Source organism: Rutilus rutilus, assembly GCF_951802725.1.
Source record: "Rutilus rutilus genome assembly, chromosome: 6".
NCBI classification, from domain to species: domain Eukaryota; kingdom Metazoa; phylum Chordata; class Actinopteri; order Cypriniformes; family Leuciscidae; genus Rutilus; species Rutilus rutilus.
In genome coordinates, this window is record NC_140214.1 from 65,001 (window position 1) to 90,000 (window position 25,000).

At 44.6% G+C, this 25,000-nt stretch overlaps 1 protein-coding gene across 9 annotated transcripts in view; it reads right to left on the reverse strand.

Moving 5' to 3' along the window:
- The window catches only part of LOC311292852 (myomegalin), a 95,812-nt gene that overhangs the window by 35,869 nt on the left and 34,943 nt on the right, over positions 1-25,000 (reverse strand). For 7 of the 9 annotated variants that reach the window (XM_084412669.1, XM_084412668.1, XM_084412666.1 and 4 more), the window contains 12 exons: positions 21,484-21,663; positions 20,537-20,695; positions 19,851-19,949; positions 18,996-19,133; positions 18,735-18,914; positions 17,928-18,116; positions 13,558-13,746; positions 7,057-7,096; positions 6,881-6,969; positions 5,436-5,504; positions 5,245-5,351; positions 3,165-3,313 (listed from right to left, as the gene is read on the reverse strand). In XM_084412669.1, coding sequence (XP_084268795.1) covers positions 3,165-3,313; positions 5,245-5,351; positions 5,436-5,504; positions 6,881-6,969; positions 7,057-7,096; positions 13,558-13,746; positions 17,928-18,116; positions 18,735-18,914; positions 18,996-19,133; positions 19,851-19,949; positions 20,537-20,695; positions 21,484-21,663 — 1,588 coding nt within the window. The remainder of the gene's footprint in view (positions 1-3,164; positions 3,314-5,244; positions 5,352-5,435; positions 5,505-6,880; positions 6,970-7,056; positions 7,097-13,557; positions 13,747-17,927; positions 18,117-18,734; positions 18,915-18,995; positions 19,134-19,850; positions 19,950-20,536; positions 20,696-21,483; positions 21,664-25,000) is intronic. The other 2 variants (XM_084412670.1, XM_084412663.1) reach the window with 1 other exon arrangement.

Here is a 25,000-nt window from a genome sequence, read left to right on the forward strand (position 1 = left end):
CACTCCCTTCCTTCCTTCATCCCCACTCCCTTCCTTCCTTCATCCCCACTCCCTTCCTTCCTTCCTTCATCCCCACTCCCTTCCTTCCTTCCTTCCTTCCTTCCTTCCTTACTTCCATCCTTCATCCACACTCCCTTCCTTCCTTCATCCCCACTCCCTTCCATCCTTCATCCCCACTCCCTTCCTTCCTTCCTTCCTTCCTTCCTTCCTTCCATCCTTCCATCCTTCATCCCCACTCCCTTCCTTCCTTCATCCCCACTCCCTTCCTTCCTTCATCCCCACTCCCTTCCTTCCTTCATCCCCACTCCCTTCCTTCCTTCCTTCCTTCCATCCTTCATCCCCACTCCCTTCCTCCCTTCATCCCCACTCCCTTCCTTTCTTCATCCCCACTCCCTTCCTCGATCTCCACTCCCTTCCTCGATCCCCACTCCCTCCCTTCCTTCCTTCCTTCCTTCCTTCCATCCTTCTTCCCCACTCCCTTCCTCCCTTCCTTCATCCCCACTCTTCCTTCCTTCATCCCCACTCTCTTCCTCCCTTCATCCCCACTCCCTTCCTCCCTTCATCCCCACTCCCTTCCTTCTCCCTTCATCCCCACTCTCTTCCTCCCTTCATCCCCACTCCCTTCCTTCTCCCTTCATCCCCACTCCCTTCATCCCCACTCCCTTCTTTCCTTCATCCCCACTCTCTTCCTCCCTTCATCCCCACTCTCTTCCTCCCTTCATCTCCACTCCCTTCCTCCCTTCATCCCCACTCCCTTCCTCCCTTCCTTCCTTCCTTCCTTCATTCATCCCCACTCCCATCCCTCAGTCTGTCTCTCACATGAGGAGTGTAAAGGGAAAGTTCACACAGAACAAGTTCAAGTTCAAGACCTTTATTTATAAGAACATTCGCTTATCATTTACACAGCCGGTCATTCTAAAGCGCTATGACTGACAAAACAACATATTTGTCACAGTGTTTTGTTTTGACCATTCAATGAAAGTCATTGGAGGTCAGTGTTTGTGTTTCTCTAAAGCTATTCTTTTGTGTTTCACAGAAGAAAGAAAGTCATAAGGCGAGTAATGATGACAGAAAGATTATTTCTGTGGGAACAATCCCTTTACAGTTACTTTCTGCTCTGCCATTCTAGATACATAAAAGGCCTGAATCTACAGTAGCAAAGAAAGAAGAAAGAAAGAAAGATTACTTTAGTACTGCTAGAATATGAAACTAACTATGAACTACAGATAAGCAGTTACACTAGAGATCAAAGTGACTTTATTCCACTCATGCTCAAAGGATCATTGGCATCTTTAAATCTTCAGATCTAAAGACAATAATGTGATAAACTGTATGAATGGAAAATTTGTGCATGTTGTCATGCAGGACAGATAAATATAGATGATGTGATTTATATTGACAGATAAATATAGATGAAGTGTTTTATATTGACAGATAAATATAGTTTGTGTTTTATATTGACAGATAAATATCAATTAAGTGATTTATATTGACAGATAAATATCAATTAAGTGTTTTATATTGACAGATAAATATAGATGTTGTGTTTTATATTGATAATGGTGCAAAGACCCAGAGATGGTGTTATAAAAGTCACTCGTTCAGCTAGTTTAAGATGTCAAAGGTTCACAATGCCTCAGCTAGAGTTTAAACCATCAGCAGTAATAATGGCCACCGGCACAACAGGAGGTACATAGGACTGCCCTAGGGTGACCTTCAGAATTATTTGATAAAGAGATGAGCGACCGATAGACAGAGGATCTAAACATCAGATTGACTTAATATTTATTTAAAGCTGAAGTAACGTTATATCCTGGTCCTCTTTTACCTAAACTCATTACTTCAGACTTACGTGCCATCCAGAAACTTGCACTCTGCAAGTGAACGTTGTCTTGTGGTGCATCCTCTCAAAGAGGCACAAAATCTCTTTCTCTGACCTTCACCGTGACTGTTCCCTGCCGGTGGAATGATCTGCCTAACCCAACCCAAGTGGCTGAGTCTGTAGCCATTTTCAAGAAACGGTTGAATTTGCATCTCTTTCGGCAACGCTTGATCCATTATTACTAACACTTTCTCTTCTATTCTATATCTATTTATAAAAAAATTAAAAAAGGGTCATAGCACTTGCATATTGCTGTCCTATTGTTAGTTTATCTGCTTCTATTGTTCTCATTCGTAAGCCACTTTGGATAAAAGCGTCTGCTAAATGGATAAATGTAAATGTCCTCAAACTGTCAGAAATAATTTCACTTACTCAAAGTAGAGGGGGCCCATTAAACCAGCAGTGAAATCCTGCGATATACAGTGTGAGTAATGCAGTGAACAGTACCAGTTCAACAGCGCATGCTTTCTTTGGTGTTTCATCTTATAGTTTAGTTAATGATTTTAAATCTGCATATTGTCATCAAACCACACACAGTCACAGCCATGCAGATGTGATGAACGCTTTGCATGCATGTGTGAACGACTGCTAAACTGTTAAATGATATATCAAAACAACACGTGACTAGTGGCGTCTTCTACTGCGTCATCACTCACCTGTGATGTTTACGTTCATCTTAATCTGAGGAGGAAATCTGAGGAAGCAACTATCCTGATTCAGAGGGATTTCTGACAGTTCGAAATAGATAATAATAAAATAATAAAAAATACAAAAGGGTTTCGGCCAAGAAATCTGCTTAGATTTATTTCTTTTCAGTTTGAAGTACATGAAATAGATTTCATTTTTGCAGTTACAAGAACAAAGCAAGCTGAATGATGCAGTAAAATCAGTGTCATTTGGCACTAAAGTATCGTCTCGTACAGTGTGTGTCACAGAAACAGAGCTTAAAGTTAGAAACCCACACACACACACACAGTACAGAGGAACAGCATATTTCTACATTTGCTTCTCAGAAAACGAGTCTGTGTAATTCAAATGGAACATAAAGGCATTTCTGGATCTCGAGTGTGTGAACTCAAAATCATGAATGAACACAGAACATCAACACCACACACACCATTCACAGGCAGACTACTGGGTAAAATGGATTAAACACACACATATATACTGTACAAACACACAGTTCTGGCGGGTTATGATCCTTCATGCTGGACTAGCGCTTCATTCAGATTAGCGTCGGTGCCCCCCGCAGGCCCGGAGGCCAAATTCTGCCGTGTCCCACCTCCATAATCGGCCTGGTCCATCTCCAGTGTGTTTCGGTCCATCGCCAACGCTGTGTGTCGACTCGTCTCCAGTGTGTTTACCAGCAGCTCCCGCAGCGCCTGAAGAGAGTCAAGCTGTTCGTCCAGCGCTCGGGTCTTCTCAGCGCTGCTGGAGTCCAAACACACACAGGTTACAACCGAACCTTCACTCCAACCACACACAGGTTACAACAGAACCTTCACTTCAAACACACACAGGTTACAACAGAACCTTCACTCCAACCACACACAGGTTACAACAGAACCTTCACTCCAACCACACACAGGTTACAACAGAACCTTCACTTCTAACACACACAGGTTACAACAGAACCTTCACTCCAACCACACACAGGTTACAACCGAACCTTCACTCCAACCACACACAGGTTACAACAGAACCTTCACTTCAAACACACACAGGTTACAACAGAACCTTCACTCCAAACACACACAGGTTACAACAGAACCTTCACTCCAACCACACACAGGTTACAACAGAACCTTCACTCCAAACACACACAGGTTACAACAGAACCTTCACTCCAACCACACACAGGTTACAACAGAACCTTCACTCCAACCACACACAGGTTACAACAGAACCTTCACTTCTAACACACACAGGTTACAACAGAACCTTCACTCCAACCACACACAGGTTACAACCGAACCTTCACTCCAACCACACACAGGTTACAACAGAACCTTCACTTCAAACACACACAGGTTACAACAGAACCTTCACTCCAAACACACACAGGTTACAACAGAACCTTCACTCCAACCACACACAGGTTACAACAGAACCTTCACTTCTAACACACACAGGTTACAACAGAACCTTCACTTCTAACACACACAGGTTACAACAGAACCTTCTCTCCAAAAACACACAGGTTACAACAGAACCTTCTCTCCAAAAACACACAGGTTACAACAGAACCTTCACTCCAAACACACACAGAACCTTCACTCCAAACACACACAGGTTACAACAGAACCCTCTCTTCAAACACACACAGGTTACAACAGAACCTTCTCTCCAAACACACACAGGTTACAACAGAACCTTCACTCCAAACACACACAGGTTACAACAGAACCTTCACTTCAACCACACACAGGTTACAACAGAACCTTCACTCCAAACACACACAGGTTACAACAGAACCTTCTCTCCAAACACACACAGGTTACAACAGAACCTTCACTCCAAACACACACAGGTTACAACAGAACCTTCACTTCAACCACACACAGGTTACAACAGAACCTTCACTCCAAACACACACAGGTTACAACAGAACCTTCACTTCAAACACACACAGGTTACAACAGAACCTTCACTCCAAACACACACAGGTTACAACAGAACCTTCACTTCAACCACACACAGGTTACAACAGAACCTTCTCTCCAAACACACACAGGTTACAACAGAACCTTCACTCCAAACACACACAGGTTACAACAGAACCTTCACTCCAAACACACACAGGTTACAACAGAACCTTCACTTCAACCACACACAGGTTACAACAGAACCTTCACTCCAAACACACACAGGTTACAACAGAACCTTCACTTCAAACACACACAGGTTACAACAGAACCTTCACTCCAAACACACACAGGTTACAACAGAACCCTCTCTTCAAACACACACAGGTTACAACAGAACCTTCACTCCAAACACACACAGGTTAGAACAGAACCTTCACTCCAAACACACACAGGTTAGAACAGAACATTCACTGTGAACATTCACAGCTTCAGGTCTTAAAGGAGGAGTTCAGGTAGAAATTCTGTCAACATTTTCAACGGCACAATTTCAACAACACAATTTCAACAACACATTCATACACAGACAAATCAACATCATGAGTGATGGATATCATCAATGTCAAGTCAAGTCAAGTCAAGTCATCTTCATTTATATAGCGCTTTTAACAATGTAGATTGTCTCAAAGCAGCCATGGACACACACACACACACACACACACACACACACACACACACACACGCACTGATATTATGGATCTGTGCTTGTGTTCTGACCTGTCTGCTGGACTTTGGACGCCTCTGAGCGACTGATAAAGACTCTTCTCGGCTCTCAGAGCTTCATTCAGCGCCTGCTGCTCCGACACAAGCTGCTGCAGGACACACTGACACACACACACACACAACATGAGTACACACACACATATACTACTCGCACTCAAGTACAGGACGGTAATTCATGACCTTACCTGCTGATCAGAGCTCAATGTGTCATGATGCCTCGCAGCCATAAGAGAGCGCAACTCTGACAGCTCCCGCTACACACACACACACACACACACACACACACAAAAGGACAGAGAAACAATTAGGTCAGTTTTTTGTCAATCATTTTGACTCCAAACCCCTCCATTGTCCACAACAATATTTGAAGGCTCTGTGACTTTTCCAGTTGTTCATGATTTACTGGAAAAGGATTTTTACTAATATTTTATAATTTCATATAATTAGACAAATGTATATTAATTAAATGTATAAGAACATCCATGGTGTTTAAATGATTTTCTAGGTCTAGAACTGCCTTGATGTTTGGTTGTTTTAGCTTATTTTAAAGCTTTTTTTTGTATTGTTTTTGTTTTATTGCCCCCTGCTTGATAACCACTACCATACCACCATAGTGTTTATTTCAGCTAGTGAGCTCAATCTGAGAATAATTCATACAATATTTCAGTATTACTTCTGAGTCTGGGTGGTTCGGGTTAGTCTGCAGCCCCAAAGCAGAGTTAATATTAGGCAATTATTTCAAAACCTTTACTGAATTAACCCTTTACCCCACACCCCCCATTTTGGCAAGCGGGGTATAAATGACAAACCCAAAATAAAAAAGGTTGCTGCTCATAAGTCATTCTGAATAGACACATAATCAACATATATTTAGAAAGCCAACACGACAGTTTACAGTTCAAGAATTAGCCTACTCAGGCTGCTATTAATATAGAGATATATAAGCTCAAACATAAAAAACCTAAAATAAAAATATTAAGAATATAATTTTAAAATGTATAAAAATGTTATGTGAATGTAGTATAACAACTTATAACCACTTAAACGGAAGCCACAAGTGTGGTCATGCTTCATTTCAGATCTGAGGATGATATCTCTAAAACTATTAATTTTATTAAACATTTTCTAAGATCATGTTGTGAGTTTTTAGAGAAGGCTGATAAGATGCTAATCAAATATTTTATTGACCTTTAAACACCCATTTGCAGTCTGTTATCTGCCTGGCGACGAGAACTGCTCAATTCATGTTCTATTGTTCTCACTCAATGAATCTTCATAATTCTTTTATCGTTATTCTTTTGTTTGTATTCAGCCATTATAGCCTTTATTCTGGCATTATGTGGCTTGGCCATCTAAACCACTTTCATCCCACATACATTAATCCACCTATTATCTGAATCCACCCATTATCTATTATATTTCTAGAAAACAAACAAAAAAAAGCATATTCTTGGGACCTTATGTGAATTCTTGTAACAAAATAGAATCGTGAAATAGATATAGCTCCTGGCACATCATTACCAAGGTAATACGTATTCAAATAACCGTTCTAATTTATTCAATGAACACATTGGCGTTTCCAAAGTTTAGGACATGACATGAAAATGACATGATTTGATGTGTGTTTTACCTCAGTCTCTCTTTGTTTTCTGAGGGTCAGCTGTAGCTCATCTCTGACTGCTTGAATCTCTAGATCGCCTGAGCTGCTCGTACACACAGCTGCTCAACGTAAACACACACACACACTCAGAATGAAGAGAATCATTTTAATTGATCAAATGTTGACTGTACAGCGGTGACACTTACCCAGTTCTGCTGTTGTGGAGCTCTGACCCTGCAGTAACTCCTGCACACACAGCACATCATTACCACGGTACATTTACCCACAACACATCATTACCGCGGTACATTTACACACAGAACATCTTTACCGTGGTACATTAACGGTACATTCACAAACAACACATCATTACCACGGTACATTTACACACAACACATCATTACCGCTGTACATTTAAACATAACACATCATTACCGCCGTACATTTACACAAAACACACCATTACTGCAGTTTATCCATTAATACAATTATTAGAAAATAATCACTGTAGTAAGGAATAAAAACACTATAACAGCAGAAGTGTGTGAATCTGATGAAGCTCGATAAATGAATTGTAAAAATTAAGTCTGTTGGAGGTGGTCACGTGACCCAGAGCGAGATGGCTGCTTGAGTTCTCTGCTCCTCTCTTATGTTTATTTAATTAGCATTTTTTTCCTCCAAATCTATTGCTCTATCTCATTTACGGACCGTCAATTATGTCTGACCCCAGTTTGGACAAAGAATTTCCGATTTTCGGATCAACACGTTCGCAGAAGGCAAAAGAAAAGGACAAAAAGAAGACCACCTTGTCGCCAACAGAAACTATTGCTAAAGTAACGGAGGCCCAATCGGACATAGCGCTGATACTCTCTGAAATAAAGGCCAACGGTTCTTGTCTCGATGGGATAACTAATCAGCTGGAGGGAATAGCTGGATCAGTTTCCTCGCTACAAAACTCTTTCGCGGCCCTCACTGAGAGGACGAGGGTATTGAGACTCGTCTAACGGAGGCTGAAGGGAGGATTTCTTCCGCGGAAGACTCTGCGGCAGTGTCCGAAGGCCAGCTTGCTAACTTATTGACTAAGGTGGAACAACTTCTCGTCCTTCGGATGAGACGTTAAACCGAGGTCCTGACTCTCTGTGGTCATTAAAAATCCCATGGCATTTCTCGTAAAGAGTAGGGGTGTAACCCCGGTGTCATGGCCACACACCATTGGCCCTTACCAATCATGGCCTCCTAATAATCCCCTTACATTGAATTGGCTCTATCACTCTCTCTCCTCTCTCCACCTATATCCGGTGTGTGGTGAGCGCACTGGTGCCGTTGTACTGTGGCTGCCGTCGCATCATCCAAGTGGATGCTGCACACTGGTGGTGGTTGAGGAGAGATCCCCTGACATGATTGTAAAGCGCTTTGGGTGTACAGTAGTACATATGAAAGCGCTATATAAATGCCCGATTCGATTCGAACTTCAGTCAAAAGTGGACGACTTAGAGAACAGAGGTCGACGAAAGAATTTGAGAATAGTTGGTCTACCAGAAGGAGCGGAAGGCTCCGGTCCGCTCACGTCGTTTCTCCGTTCCTCTATCCCCAAATGGCTAGATTTGCCCACGGATTCTCTCGCCTTGGATATCGAGAGGGCCCATCAATCTCCTACTTTTGCACCCAGTAACGTTAATCTGAATTCATCCCCGAGGAGTGTTCTGATTCGTTTCTTGCGGTTTACCGAAAATGAAACTGTTCTCAGAGCAGCGTTGAAGAAGACGATTAACCACGAGGGCGCGGAGCTTCGGTTTTATTCGGACTTATCTACCAGTGTTCTGCAGAAACGTCGCGAATTCAGCTCAGTGGTCAAGACTATGGCCTCTCGTGGCTTATATCGCGGATTCGCCTACCCTGCCCGGCTCAGGTGCTTACACATGGGGAAGATTCGCTTGTTCGATGATCCGAACTCGGCTAAGGCTTTTCTGGACTCTCTGGACAGATAACTCTGACCTGCTGTAATGTAGCCCTTATTTCCTGGAGGATTATATTTCTTTTTGAACCCACCAGACTTGTAAGTTTAGATTTTTATTTTTAATTAAAACATTTTTATTTATTTTATTTTATTTATTTATTTTAATCTATTTTTAGACCGTTACTGTGCATCGCTGCTTTTAATATTCGTTACGTAGGATCGTTTTTTTTTCTTCTAGACGCAGTAGTGACAGCCTACGTTTGTTCCACTTTTTCTTTCCCGTTTCTTTCTTTCTTTTTAAATGTATTATTATTATTATTATTATTATTTTATATATATTGTTTTTAATTAAATCAGTGGGTTCAGTTATTTAAAACACGTATTCTATTCTATAGATTATATAGGAGCGACTCTTGAGGAGGCTATTTTTCTCAGTGGCATCAGTATGATGACAGGTTTATTTATGTTCATCATCTCATTTTGTGACTGTTATTTGTGCCCTATTGTTTGGGAATGGGGCCTGGGGGGTTGGGTTTATTCGGGGTAATTCAGCGTTCAATTCGTGGTACTGTTCTGTTCAAATTTGGTGTCTTTTATGTGCAAGATTTACTTTTATCAGCTCATCAGCATCTTAACATTTTGCTTTTGGTCTTTTCTGTATGCATGATATTACCAAGCTTGTAACTTGGAATGTGAAGGGTATCGGCCATATTATAAAGAAGAAGAAAATTTTGACATTTCTTAAAAAAGAACACGTATCCATTGCTCTGTTGCAGGAAACTCATTTGTCAGATACTGAACATTGTAAACTCAAAAGAGACTGGGTGGGTCAGATATATTACTCTTCTTTCACATCGAACAGCAGGGGTGTAGCAATTTTAATTCACAAGAACATCCCATTCAATCTGGATTATGTAGAATCTGACTCTGAAGGGAGGTTTGTATTAGTTTCGGGCTATATTTTTGGAGTGCATCTCACTATTGGTAATGTATATGCCCCAAATACTGACTGCCCTAGTTTTATATCCCAGACAGTTTTGCAGTTTAACAGGTTTTGTGGAAATCTGGGGTTCTTGGGCGGCGATTTTAACTGCATAGCCATAATGGATAATAACCTGGATAAATCCCCCCCGCAGACCCTAACAGGCCATAAATCCTCCCACTCTTTACGAAATGTTTGTAAAGATTTAGGCCTAGTAGATATTTGGAGGGAGCTGCACCCAAAAGACAGAAATTATACATTTTATTCTAACCCTCATAATTCTTATTCTAGGTTGGATTATTTCTTTACACCGTCTGAATGTATTCACCAGGTGAAATCTTGCCATATTGGCCCTATCGTTTTTTCCGACCATAGTCCTGTTTACTTAGACCTTGATGTTAATTTGTCCATTCCTAAATCCAATTATTGGAAGTTTAATGCTTCACATTTGAATAATGATGATTTTTGTACGTTCCTTAAGCAGAAAATAGTTCATTACTGGCAGGACAACCAAAACTCTCCTGTCTCCTCAGCGACAAAATGGGATGCTGCTAAAGCGGTTCTACGGGGCCACATTATCTCCTATACCTCTTTAGTGAGTAAAGTCAAGACTCAAAAAAGGAGAGAATTAGAGGCTGATTTAAATCATTTAGAAAGCCAACACAAACAAATACCAAATCAGACAAATTGGATTAATTTGAACAGAGCCAGAGCCAAGTTAAATTTAGACCATACAGAGCATATTAAGAAATTACTATTTTTTAGTAAGCAAAAATATTACGCATTTGGAAATAAGGCCAGCCATTTACTTGCATATCAACTAAAAAAGGTACAACAAGAGAGAGTTATAAAGGCAATCAGGACTCCAGAGGGCAGTGTATCTTTTGATCCCCAGATAATTAATGATACTTTTTCTGATTTCTATAGGACTTTATATAAAGCTGAGAGCGAAGGAGCATTGATGGAGGATTTATCAGATTATTTGCGCAAGATTTCTCTTCCTGTTGTTTCTGAAACTAATAGAAATCTTTTAAACGCCCCCTTCACTAAGGAGGAAATTTGGCAAGCTATTCAATCCATGCCCTCAGGTAAAGCTCCAGGCCCAGACGGGTTCCCACTCGAATTTTACAAGCAATTCTGGCAGGATATAAATCCAATCTTAATGCCTGCAATTAATAACCTTTTAGAGTTAAATGTAATTCCTGATTCTTGGTTCTCTGCCATTATCAGTCTTATTTTAAAAAAAGACAAAGACCCTTTGGACTGTTCCTCTTACCGCCCGATTAGTTTATTGAACGTAGATTACAAAATTGTGACTAAAGCCATAGCTCGGCGCCTTGAATCTGTTCTTCCCTCTGTCGTCTCGCCAGACCAGACCGGATTTGTAAAATCTAGATATGGCTCTGATAATATTCGTAGACTACTGAATATTCTAGATCATGTACATGTGACCAAAGACCCCACTTTGGGCAAGACAAAAGGCATTTGATAGGGTGGAGTGGCCTTTCCTTTTCGCTGTATTAGAGAAGATAAATCTAGGACAAAATTTCATTAACTTGATTAAACTGTTATATTCCCAGCCTATGGCGGCGGTTAATACAAACTGGCTAATATCTAGTAGATTTCCTGTTGGCAGAGGCTGCCGTCAAGGCTGTCCTCTCTCACCTCTTTTATTTTCTTTGGTCATCGAACCCCTGGCTGCAGTAATGAGGGCAAATACAGGCATACTGGGTATTAGAGTTGGCTCAGATGAGCATCGTATTTCACTTTATGCCGACGATGTGTTATTATATTTTAAATACCCTGAGACTTCGGTTGATGCAATTCTTTCCATTATCGGAGAATATAGCACATTTTCAGGATATAAAATTAACCTAAATAAATCTCAGGCCTTGTACTTGTATGCTCCCACTGAAGCTGGTTTGGGGTCCCCGTTTCGCCTAGCTCCCTCTGGTTTTCAATATTTGGGAATAAATATTACACCCGATTTGTGTGATTTATTCAAGGCTAATTACACCCCTTTAATTACCAAAATTAGTCAGGACTTGTCCGACTGGTCAAATCTCCCCATTTCATATCTGGGCAAGGTTAATGTAATAAGGATGAACATTCTTCCCAGGTTGAATTTTCTATTTCAAAGTTTGCCCTGCTATTTGACTGTTGCTTTCTTTAAAAAAATAAATTCTATCATATCAAAATTTATTTGGAATAAAAAAAAGCCTAGACTAAAATTTTCTACTTTACTGAAACCCAGAGAACTAGGAGGGGTCTCACTCCCTAACTTCCAGTTATATTTTTGGTCTGCCCAGATCAAAAATATGATAAATTGGTTTCTTAATAGAATGGATTCATGGTGGGTAGGAATTGAGTCTTCGAGATGTTTCCCAAACTTGTTATGTACTTTACCATTTATTTACAGTGTACATAAAATCGAATCAGTGTCCAATATTTATACGGTTTCAAACACTCTCCTGGCTTGGAAAGATGTTTTGAAGTATCTGAATATTCCATATATTTTATCTTTAAAATCTCCTATTTCATCCAATCCTGATCTACCCCCTGCTATTCAGAACATTGGTCTTCGATCATGGAGACTGAGGGGAATTTTGGAGCTTGACCAGTTATTTGACAAGGGCAATCTGAAATCATTTCAGTTATTAAAACAGCAATTTAATTTACACAATAATGATTTCTACAAATTCTTGCAACTAAGACATTTTCTGGAATCACTTTTTAAAGGATGATAGAATACGTTTTGATCTTTCTGATATAGAAAAACAATTGCATTCTTCAATTTCCCTCAAAAGGAAGATTAGTTTTTTATAATATGTTATCTAATGTCGGGCCTTCCTCCTTTCACCCTCTGAAATCGATATGGGAAAAAGACTTTGAGACAAATTTCAGTGATGAGGCGTGGCAATCGATCTGCTCCGGTGTCTTTTTTAGAGGGGCTTCAATACTGAATCACGAGCAAAACTTTAAGTTCATTTACAGGACTTATTTAACACCGGTTCGTCTCCATAAGATTTTTCCTAATGTTTCACAATTTTGTTTCAAGTGTAAGTCTAATATTGGCACAGTGATGCATATGTTTTGGAGCTGTGACATGATCAAGGTGTACTGGAAAGAAATACATAACATTTTTCAGAGGATTACTGGTAAATCTTTTGCTCTATCCCCGAGTATCTATCTCCTGAATTATAAAGCGGAATTACACCTCAGCCATGATCTAGAATGTGTTTTACATCTTTGTACCTACTTAGCGAGAAAATGTATACTCCTGTTGTGGTCCACTCCTCATTTCCCTTCTGTTAATATGTGGATGAATCAAATTGCTATTTTTCTCCCTTTAGAAAAGCTAACTTGTGACTTACGCCGGAGGTCTAATGATTTCTGGCGTATTTGGTCCCCTCTTTGGAACTTTCTTGAGAATGAATGTTGAATGTCTTTATTTCTTCACTCTTGTTTTTTTTTGCTATTACCCTTCACCCGATACTTTAACTACCAGTTTATGGATGATTGTATGTGCTGTCATTAGACACCTGTACCACGGTTTTGATATTGTAAAAATACAAAAACAATTATTTAATAACAATTTTTTTTATTTTTTTTATTATAAAATTAAGTCTGTTTTAGGGCATTAAGTTTCAAAATCACTTACACAAATTTAGCCCAAAATGCTCATGACTTGAACAAATAATGACTTAAATAATCATTACAGTGATGAACACAGTCAAGAGCAGCTTGTGTAAATGTGTTTTCTCTGACCTGTATGAAGGAGTCTTTCTCCTTGAGGACGTTCTGGAGTCTCTTCAGTTCTCGGACCGCAGGAACATCTCTCTCTCTCTCCCGGTTCACATCGTGCAGCTCCTGTTCCCGTGACGACAGCTGCTGACGCAACTCCTGCAACTGAGCAGATCGCTCGGATATCACCCGTCCCAACCTCTCCCCGTAATCCTGAGGGAACACGGGAAACATGAGGAGACCAGCACACAGGACAGAACATGAGGAAATCCTGAGGGAACATGGGAGACTTGAAGAAACCAGCACACAGGACAAACATGAGGAAATCCTGAGGGAACACTGGAGACATGAGGAGACCAGCACACAGGACAGAACATGAGGAAATCCTGAGGGAACACGGGAGACATGAGGAGACCAGCACACAGGACAGAACATGAGGAAATCCTGAGGGAACACGGGAGACATGAAGAGACCAGCACACAGGACAAACATGAGGAAATCCTGAGGGAACACGGGAGACATGAGGAGACCAGCACACAGGACAGAACATGAGGAAATCCTGAGGGAACACGGGAGACATGAGGAGACCAGCACACAGGACAGAACATGAGGAAATCCTGAGGGAACACGGGAGACATGAGGAGACCAGCACACAGGACAGAACATGAGGAAATCCTGAGGGAACACGGGAGACATGAGGAGACCAGCACACAGGACAGAACATGAGGAAATCCTGAGGGAACACGGGAGACATGAGGAGACCAGCACACAGGACAGAACATGAGGAAATCCTGAGGGAACACGGGAGACATGAAGAGACCAGCACACAGGACAAACATGAGGAAATCCTGAGGGAACACGGGAGACATGAGGAGACCAGCACACAGGACAGAACATGAGGAAATCCTGAGGGAACATGGGAGACTTGAAGAAACCAGCACACAGGACAAACATGAGGAAATCCTGAGGGAACACGGGAGACATGAGGAGACCAGCACACAGGACAGAACATCAGGAAATCCTGAGGGAACACTGGAGACATGAGGAGACCAGCACACAGGACAGAACATGAGGAAATCCCTAGGGAACACGGGAGACTTGAAGAAACCAGCACACGGGACAGAAAATGAGGAAATCCTGAGGGAACATGGGAAACATGAAGAGACCAGCACACAGGACAGAACATGAGGAAATCCTGAGGGAACACTGGAGACATGAGGAGACCAGCACACAGGACAGAACATGAGGAAATCCTGAGGCAACACTGGAGACATGAGGAGACCAGCACACAGGACAGAACATAAGGAAATCCTGAGGGAACACGGGAGACATGAGGAGACCAGCACACAGGACAGAACATGAGGAAATCCTGAGGGAACACTGGAGACATGAGGAGACCAGCACACAGGACAGAACATAAGGAAATCCTGAGGGAACACGGGAGACATGAGGAGACCAGCACACAGGACAGAACATGAGGAAATCCTGAGGGAACACGGGAGACATGAGGAGACCAGCACACAGGACAGAACATGAGGAAATCCTGAAGAAACACGGGAGACATGAGGAGACCAGCACACAGGACAGAACATGAGGAAATCCTGAGGAAACACGGGAGACATGAGGAGACCAGCACACAGGACAGAACATGAGGAAATCCTGAGGGAACACTGGAGACTTGAAGAAACCAGCACACGGGACAGAACATGAGGAAATCCTGAGGGAACATGGGAAACATGAAGAGACCAGCACACAGGACAGAACATGAGGAAATCCTGAGGGAACACGGGAGACATGAGGAGACCAGCACACAGGACAGAACATGAGGAAATCCTGAGGGAACATGGGAGACATGAGGAGACCAGCACACAGGACAGAACATGAGGAAATCCTGAGGGAACATGGGAAACATGAAGAGACCAGCACACAGGACAGAACATGAGGAAATCCTGAGGGAACACGGGAGACATGAGGAGACCAGCACACAGGACAGAACATGAGGAAATCCTGAGGAAACACGGGAGACATGAGGAGACCAGCACACAGGACAGAACATGAGGAAATCCTGAGGAAACACGGGAGACATGAGGAGACCAGCACACAGGACAGAACATGAGGAAATCCTGAGGGAACACTGGAGACTTGAAGAAACCAGCACACGGGACAGAACATGAGGAAATCCTGAGGGAACATGGGAAACATGAAGAGACCAGCACACAGGACAGAACATGAGGAAATCCTGAGGGAACACGGGAGACATGAGGAGACCAGCACACAGGACAGAACATGAGGAAATCCTGAGGGAACATGGGAGACATGAGGAGACCAGCACACAGGACAGAACATGAGGAAATCCTGAGGGAACATGGGAAACATGAAGAGACCAGCACACAGGACAGAACATGAGGAAATCCTGAGGCAACACGGGAGACATGAAGAGACCAGCACACAGGACAAACATGAGGAAATCCTGAGGGAACACGGGAGACATGAAGAGACCAGCACACAGGACAAACATGAGGAAATCCTGAGGGAACATGGGAAACATGAAGAGACCAGCACACAGGACAGAACATGAGGAAATCCTGAGGGAACACGGGAGACATGAAGAGACCAGCACACAGGACAGAACATGAGGAAATCCTGAGGGAACACGGGAGACATGAGGAAACCAGCACACAGGACAGAACATGAGGAAATCCTGAGGAAACACGGGAGACATGAGGAGACCAGCACACAGGACAGAACATGAGGAAATCCTGGGGGAACACTGGAGACTTGAAGAAACCAGCACACGGGACAGAACATGAGGAAATCCTGATGGAACATTGGAAACATGAAGAGACCAGCACACAGGACAGAACATGAGGAAATCCTGAGGGAACACGGGAGACATGAGGAGACCAGCACACAGGACAGAACATGAGGAAATCCTGAGGGAACACTGGAGACATGAGGAGACCAGCACACAGGACAGAACATGAGGAAATCCTGAGGGAACATGGGAAACATGAAGAGACCAGCACACAGGACAGAACATGAGGAAATCCTGAGGGAACATGGGAGACATGAGGAGACCAGCACACAGGACAGAACATGAGGAAATCCTGAGGGAACACGGGAGACATGAAGAGACCAGCACACAGGACAAACATGAGGAAATCCTGAGGGAACACGGGAGACATGAGGAGACCAGCACACAGGACAGAACATGAGGAAATCCTGAGGGAACATGGGAGACTTGAAGAAACCAGCACACAGGACAAACATGAGGAAATCCTGAGGGAACACGGGAGACATGAGGAGACCAGCACACAGGACAAAACATCAGGAAATCCTGAGGGAACACTAGAGACATGAGGAGACCAGCACACAGGACAGAACATGAGGAAATCCCTAGGGAACACGGGAGACTTGAAGAAACCAGCACACGGGACAGAAAATGAGGAAATCCTGAGGGAACATGGGAAACATGAAGAGACCAGCACACAGGACAGAACATGAGGAAATCCTGAGGGAACACTGGAGACATGAGGAGACCAGCACACAGGACAGAACATCAGGAAATCCTGAGGGAACACTGGAGACATGAGGAGACCAGCACACAGGACAGAACATGAGGAAATCCTGAGGGAACACTGGAGACATGAGGAGACCAGCACACAGGACAGAACATAAGGAAATCCTGAGGGAACACGGGAGACATGAGGAGACCAGCACACAGGACAGAACATGAGGAAATCCTGAGGGAACACGGGAGACATGAGGAGACCAGCACACAGGACAGAACATGAGGAAATCCTGAGGGAACACTGGAGACATGAGGAGACCAGCACACAGGACAGAACATGAGGAAATCCTGAGGAAACACGGGAGACATGAGGAGACCAGCACACAGGACAGAACATGAGGAAATCCTGAGGGAACACTGGAGACTTGAAGAAACCAGCACACGGGACAGAACATGAGGAAATCCTGAGGGAACTTGGGAAACATGAAGAGACCAGCACACAGGACAGAACATGAGGAAATCCTGAGGGAACACTGGAGACATGAGGAGACCAGCACACAGGACAGAACATGAGGAAATCCTGAGGGAACACGGGAGACATGAGGAGACCAGCACACAGGACAGAACATGAGGAAATCCTGAGGGAACACGGGAGACATGAGGAGACCAGCACACGGGACAGAACATTAGGAAATCCTGAGGGAACACGGGAGACATGAGGAGACCAGCACACAGGACAGAACATGAGGAAATCCTGAGGGAACATGGGAAACAGGAGGAGACCAGCACACAGGACAGAACATGAGGAAATCCTGAGGGAACATGGGAGACACGAAGAGACCAGCACACAGGACAGAACATGATAACTGCTGATCATCGGCACCTTCATCTCCTGGTCTTTGGAGCTAATGGTGTCGAGCAGCTCCGTCAGGTGTGTGTGGTGTTCCTGCAGCTGGAGACTGCGCTCTGACATCACTTCCTGAAACAGACGCTCTCTCGTGGAGAGATGAGACTGGAGTTCCTGCAGGACATCAGTGGCCGACAGCTTTCCCAACAACACTGACCGGAGCTCCTGTAACACACAGACTGACACTCAGCTGCCGCAGGTTAAGCCTGTTGAATGATGTGCTGTGTGTAAATGTACCATGGTAATGATGTGCTGTGTGTAAATGTACCGCGGTAATGATGTGCTGTGTGTAAATGTACCGCGGTAATGATGTGCTGTGTGTAAATTTACCACGGTAATGATGTGCTGTGTGTAAATTTACCACGGTAATGATGTGCTGTGTGTAAATGTACCGCGGTAATGATGTGCTGTGTGTAAATGTACCGTGGTAATGATGTGCCGTGTGTAAATGTACCGCGGTAATGATGTGCTGTGTGTAAATGTACCGCGGTAATGATGTGCTGTGTGTAAATGTACCGTGGTAATGATGTGCCGTGTGTAAATGTACCATGGTAATGATGTGCTGTGTGTAAATGTACCGCGGTAATGATGTGCTGTGTGTAAATTTACCACGGTAATGATGTGCTGTGTGTAAATGTACCGCGGTAATGATGTGCTGTGTGTAAATGTACCGTGGTAATGATGTGCCGTGTGTAAATGTACCGCGGTAATGATGTGCTGTGTGTAAATGCAACGCAGTAATTATGTGTTTGTATCTGACTCAAGCCTAGAGAGTGCGTTTACCTCGGTCTCTTTGCTGTGTGTGTGTAGAGCCATTTGCAGCCGCTGGATGGTGCCGTCTCTCTCTCGAACAGCGAGTGTGTGTTTCTCATCGCTCTGCTGTTTCATCCACTCCAGCTTTCGGCACATTTCCAGTGTTCTCTCTAATTCCAGCTCTTTACTGCGCACCAGAGCATCCAGACCCTGCACACACACACACACACACATTCAGAGAGTTCATCACAGCTCAGCAGTGTGCGTGTGACGGCTGATGATGACACACACCGTGACGGTGTCGTTGGTGTTGTTGAGGACGCAGCGCAGTCTCTCCAGGTCTCTGTCTTTGTCGCGCAGCATCAGCTGCAGTCGATGCACTTCAGCGTCTTTCTCCTCCAGACAGAGGAACTTCTCATCGATCGAGCGCTGAAACACACACACACATACACGTTACAGCAGAACTTCCCATCGATCGAGCGCTGAAACACACACACGACCGTTACAGCTACATCTGCAGAAAATCAGAATGGTGCATCTGATCACTTAAAGGGAAAGTTCACCCAAAAATGAAAATTAGCCCATGATTTACTCACTCTCAAGCCATCCTAGTTGTATATGACTTTCTTCTTTCAGACGAATACAGTCAGAGTTATATTAAAAAATGTTTTAAAAGCTTAATAATTAAAAGCTTTATAATGCAGTGAATGGCTGTTTCTGTTTTGAAGTCCATAAAAGTGCATCCATCCATCATAAAAGTGCATCTATCCATCATATGCATCTATCCAGACATTTTAATAATATAACTCCGACTGTATTCGTCTGAAAGAAGAAAGTCATATACACCTAGGATGACTTGAGAATGAGTAAATCATGGGCTAATTTTCATTTTTGAGTGAACTAACCCTTTAATAAAATAGCAGCTCATCACAGTGACATCACAGCAGGCGCACTGATAGTGTGAAAGATACAGTATGATACAATAACACAAGTGTTTCTTTATTTAAGCGTCTTCAGGCTCTCATGAATTCAAATTACAACCAATCAGAACATATACAGCTCAGATTTTGCCCCAATAAGATCAGGCAGTGGGCGGAGCTACACATGAGATCTGCGGCCACTACACACACACACACACACACACACCTCCAGAGCGGCGTCTCGGTCTCGGATGCGACTCCTGAGTGCGTGCAGCAGTGTGTCTCTCTCTGAGACTCCGCTGGAGTTCAGCAGCTCTGAATACTCCTGAAACAAACACAGTAAGTGTGCAGCAGTGAGTGAGTGTGTGTGTGTGTATGTGTGTGTGTGTGACCTGCAGCAGTGAGTGAGTGAGTGTGTGTGTGTGTGTGTGTGTGTGTGTGTGTGTGTGTGTGTGTGTGTGTGTGACCTGCAGCAGTGAGTGAGTGTGTGTGTGTGTGTGTGTGTGTGTGTGTGACCTGCAGCAGTGAGTGAGTGAGTGTGTGTGTGTGTGTGTGTGACCTGCAGCAGTGAGTGAGTGTGTGTGTGTGTGTGTGTGTGTGTGTGTGTGTGTGTGTGTGTGTGTGTGTGTGTGTGTGTGTGTGTGTGTGTGACCTGCAGCAGTGAGTGGGTGTGTGTGTGTGTGTGTGTGTGTGTGACCTGCAGCAGTGAGTGTGTGTGTGTGACCTGCAGCAGTGAGTGAGTGTGTGTGTGTGTGTGTGTGACCTGCAGCAGTGAGTGTGTGTGTGTGACCTGCAGCAGTGAGTGAGTGTGTGTGTGTGTGTGTGTGTGTGTGTGTGACCTGCAGCAGTGAGTGTGCGTGTGTGTGTGTGTGTGTGTGTGTGTGTGTGTGTGTGTGTGTGTGTGTGTGTGACCTGCAGCAGTGTGTGTTTGCGGCGTAAGCTCTGCTGTAGCTGTGTGATGGTCTCGTCTCTGTCGCTGATGTCGGAGTGTGTTTCGGCCTCACGGTCTTTCAGCTCACACACTTTCACCCGCAGCTCAGACCGCAGCTGCTCCAGCGTCTCACACAGATCCTGCACAGAAACACAGAAACACACACACTGAGAGCGTTTACATGATGCCTCAAACATCTGTACACAATAAACCCAGAGAGCATGTGATCGTCTACATGACGAGAGTCCTGGAACTATAATCTCAACTTGTTGTGTGTGTCTGATCCCTAAATGTAAATGTAAATGTAAACTTCTCTAGCCAATCAGAAAACGAGAGTTTAAAATATAATAAGAATGATTGGTCTTATTTTGTTTACTTCATAAATATCACCAATAGGGATTTCACACTGGTGCAACCTGCTGCTCTTCTGAGAAAAATATACTTGAATGAGCAATATGTATTATTACAGAACAACAAGATACACTCACACAGAACATGCTGAGAAAACACTGATCCCGAAAAACTCAAAACACATGTTCCTATTCAGAAAAACAAATGCCAGAGTTTCTCATATGAATATTTCTTCCCCCTGAAGAGTGGAGCCTGGTGTGTGTGTGTGTGTGTGTGTGTGCGTGTGTGTTACCCTAACCCCTACAGGAGCGGATACACAGATGAGAAAGACTTCATGTTTCTAAGAGCAGCGTCACACGTCTCTGAGCGGCCGGTACCAAGAGACTGAGCTGGTAAATGACGCACCTTGTTGTGTGTGTCTGTGAGTGTGCTCACTTGGCTGTGTGTGTGTGTGTGTGTGTGTATGTCTATGCGTGTGCTCACCTGGCTGTGTGTGTGTGTGTGTATGCTCACCTGGTTGTGTGTGTGTGTGTGTCTGTGCGTGTGCTCACCTGGCTGTGTGTGTGTGTTTGCTCACCTGGTTGTGTGTGTGTGTGGTCTCTCTGTGCTCCTCTGCGTCCCGCAGCTCGTCCTGCAGTCGGTCTCGCGAGCGCATCAGATCCTCCAGGCGTCTCTGGGTCAGTATGTGTGTGTGTGTGTGACGGGCCTCCAGCTGACAGGAGAACAGAGAGCTCGAGTCCACAGTGCCATCTAGAGCCTGAGGAGAGAAACAGCTCGAGTGAGTGTGTGTGAGTATGTGTGTGTGTGTGTGATCTAGATCATCTAGAGCCTGAGGACAGAAACACCAGAGGAGAAGAGAGTCCTGCTGCCTCATCCCCCTTCACACGCTTCAAATACTGAAAAAGCTCTGTGTGAGAGTGTGTTTGTGTGTGTGTGTGTACTTGTATTTACAGTGCATCCGGAAAGTATTCACAGTGCTTCACTTTTTCCACATTTTGTTATGTTACAGCCTTATTCCAAAATGGATTAAATTCATTATCTTCCTCAAAATTCCACAAACCATATTCCATAATGACAATGTGAAAGAAGTTTGTTTGAAATTTAAAAACAAAAAATGTACTTATGTACATAAGTATTCACAGCCTTTGCTCAATTCTTTGTTGAAGCGCCTTTGGCACCAATTACAGCCTCAAGTGTTTTTGAGTATGATGCTGCAAGCTTGGCACACCTATTTTGGGGCAGTTTCTCCCATTCTTCTTTGCAGAACCTCTCAAGCTCCATCAGGTTGGATGGGGAGCGTCGATGCACAGCCATTTTCAGATCTCTCAATCGGGTTCGAGTCTGGGCTGTTGGTGGGCCACTCAAGGACAGTCCCAGAGTTGTCCCGTGGCCACTGCTCTGTTATCTTGGCTCTGTGCTGAGGGTCGTTGTCCTGCTGGAAGATGAACCGTCGCCCCAGTCTGAGGTCCAGAACAGGTTTTCATCAAGAGTGACTCTGTACATTCATTTTTCCCTCGATCCTGACGAGTCTTCCAGTTCCTCATCTTTCCCTCGATCCTGACGAGTCTCCCAGTTCCTCATCTTTCCCTCGATCCTGACTAGTCTCCCAGTTCCTCATCTTTCCCTCGATCCTGACTAGTCTCCCAGTTCCTCATCTTTCCCTCGATCCTGACTAGTCTCCCAGTTCCTCATCTTTCCCCTCGATCCTGACTAGTCTCCCAGTTCCTCATCTTTCCCTCGACCCTGACGAGTCTCCCAGTTCCTCATCTTTCCCTCGACCCTGACGAGTCTCCCAGTTCCTCATCTTTCCCCTCGATCCTGACGAGTCTCCCAGTTCCTCATCTTTCCCTCGATCCTGACGAGTCTCCCAGTTCCTCATCTTTCCCCTCGACCCTGACGAGTCTCCCAGTTCCTCATCTTTCCTCTCGATCCTGACGAGTCTCCCAGTTCCTCATCTTTCTCTCGATCCTGACGAGTCTCCCAGTTCCTCATCTTTCCCCTCAATCCTGACTAGTCTCCCAGTTCCTCATCTTTCTCTCGATCCTGACGAGTCTCCCAGTTCCTCATCTTTCCCTCTATCCTGACGAGTCTCCCAGTTCCTCATCTTTCCCTCGATCCTGACTAGTCTCCCAGTTCCTCATCTTTCCCCTCGATCCTGACGAGTCTCCCAGTTCCTCATCTTTCCCCTCGATCCTGACGAGTCTCCCAGTTCCTCATCTTTCCCTCGATCCTGACGAGTCTCCCAGTTCCTCATCTTTCTCTCGATCCTGACGAGTCTCCCAGTTCCTCATCTTTCCCCTCGATCCTGACTAGTCTCCCAGTTCCTCATCTTTCTCTCGATCCTGACGAGTCTCCCAGTTCCTCATCTTTCCCTCGACCCTGACGAGTCTCCCAGTTCCTCATCTTTCCCTCGATCCTGATGACTCTCCCAGTTCCTCATCTTTCTCTCGATCCTGACTAGTCTCCCAGTTGCTCATCTTTCCCTCGATCCTGACTAGTCTCCCAGTTCCTCATCTTTCACTCGATCCTGACGAGTCTCCCAGTTCCTCATCTTTCCCCTTGATCCTGACTAGTCTCCCAGTTCCTGATCTTTCTCTCGATCCTGACGAGTCTCCCAGTTCCTCATCTTTCCCTCGACCCTGACGAGTCTCCCAGTTCCTCATCTTTCCCTCGACCCTGACGAGTCTCCCAGTTCCTCATCTTTCTCTCGATCCTGATGACTCTCCCAGTTGCTCATCTTTCTCTCGATCCTGACTAGTCTCCCAGTTCCTCATCTTTCACTCGATCCTGACGAGTCTCCCAGTTCCTCATTTTTCCCCTCGATCCTGACTATTCTCCCAGTTCCTCATCTTTCTCTCGATCCTGACGAGTCTCCCAGTTCCTCATCTTTCCCTCGATCCTGACGAGTCTCCCAGTTCCTCATCTTTCCCTCGACCCTGACGAGTCTCCCAGTTCCTCATCTTTCTCTCGATACTGACGACTCTCCCAGTTCCTCATCTTTCTCTCGATCCTGACTAGTCTCCCAGTTCCTCATCTTTCCCTCGATCCTGATGAGTCTCCCAGTTCCTCATCTTTCTCTCGATCCTGACGAGTCTCCCAGTTCCTCATCTTTCTCTCGATCCTGACGAGTCTCCCAGTTCCTCATCTTTCCCCTCGATCCTGACTAGTCTCCCAGTTCCTCATCTTTCTCTCAATCCTGACGAGTCTCCCAGTTCCTCATCTTTCCCTCTATCCTGACGAGTCTCCCAGTTCCTCATCTTTCTCTCGATCCTGACGAGTCTCCCAGTTCCTCATCTTTCCCTCGATCCTGATGAGTCTCCCAGTTCCTCATCTTTCTCTCGATCCTGACGAGTCTCCCAGTTCCTCATCTTTCTCTCGATCCTGACGAGTCTCCCAGTTCCTCATCTTTCCCCTCGATCCTGACTAGTCTCCCAGTTCCTCATCTTTCTCTCGATCCTGACTAGTCTCCCAGTTCCTCATCTTTCCCTCGATCCTGATGAGTCTCCCAGTTCCTCATCTTTCTCTCGATCCTGACGAGTCTCCCAGTTCCTCATCTTTCTCTCGATCCTGACGAGTCTCCCAGTTCCTCATCTTTCCCCTCGATCCTGACTAGTCTCCCAGTTCCTCATCTTTCTCTCAATCCTGACGAGTCTCCCAGTTCCTCATCTTTCCCCTCGATCCTGACTAGTCTCCCAGTTCCTGATCTTTCTCTCGATCCTGACGAGTCTCCCAGTTCCTGATCTTTCTCTCGATCCTGACGAGTCTCCCAGTTCCTCATCTTTCCCTCGACCCTGACGAGTCTCCCAGTTCCTCATCTTTCCCTCGATCCTGACGACTCTCCCAGTTCCTCATCTTTCTCTCGATCCTGACTAGTCTCCCAGTTGCTCATCTTTCCCTCAATCCTGACTAGTCTCCCAGTTCCTCATCTTTCACTCGATCCTGACGAGTCTCCCAGTTCCTCATCTTTCCCTCGATCCTGACTAGTCTCCCAGTTCCTCATCTTTCACTCGATCCTGACGAGTCTCCCAGTTCCTCATCTTTCCCCTCGATCCTGACTAGTCTCCCAGTTCCTGATCTTTCTCTCGATCCTGACG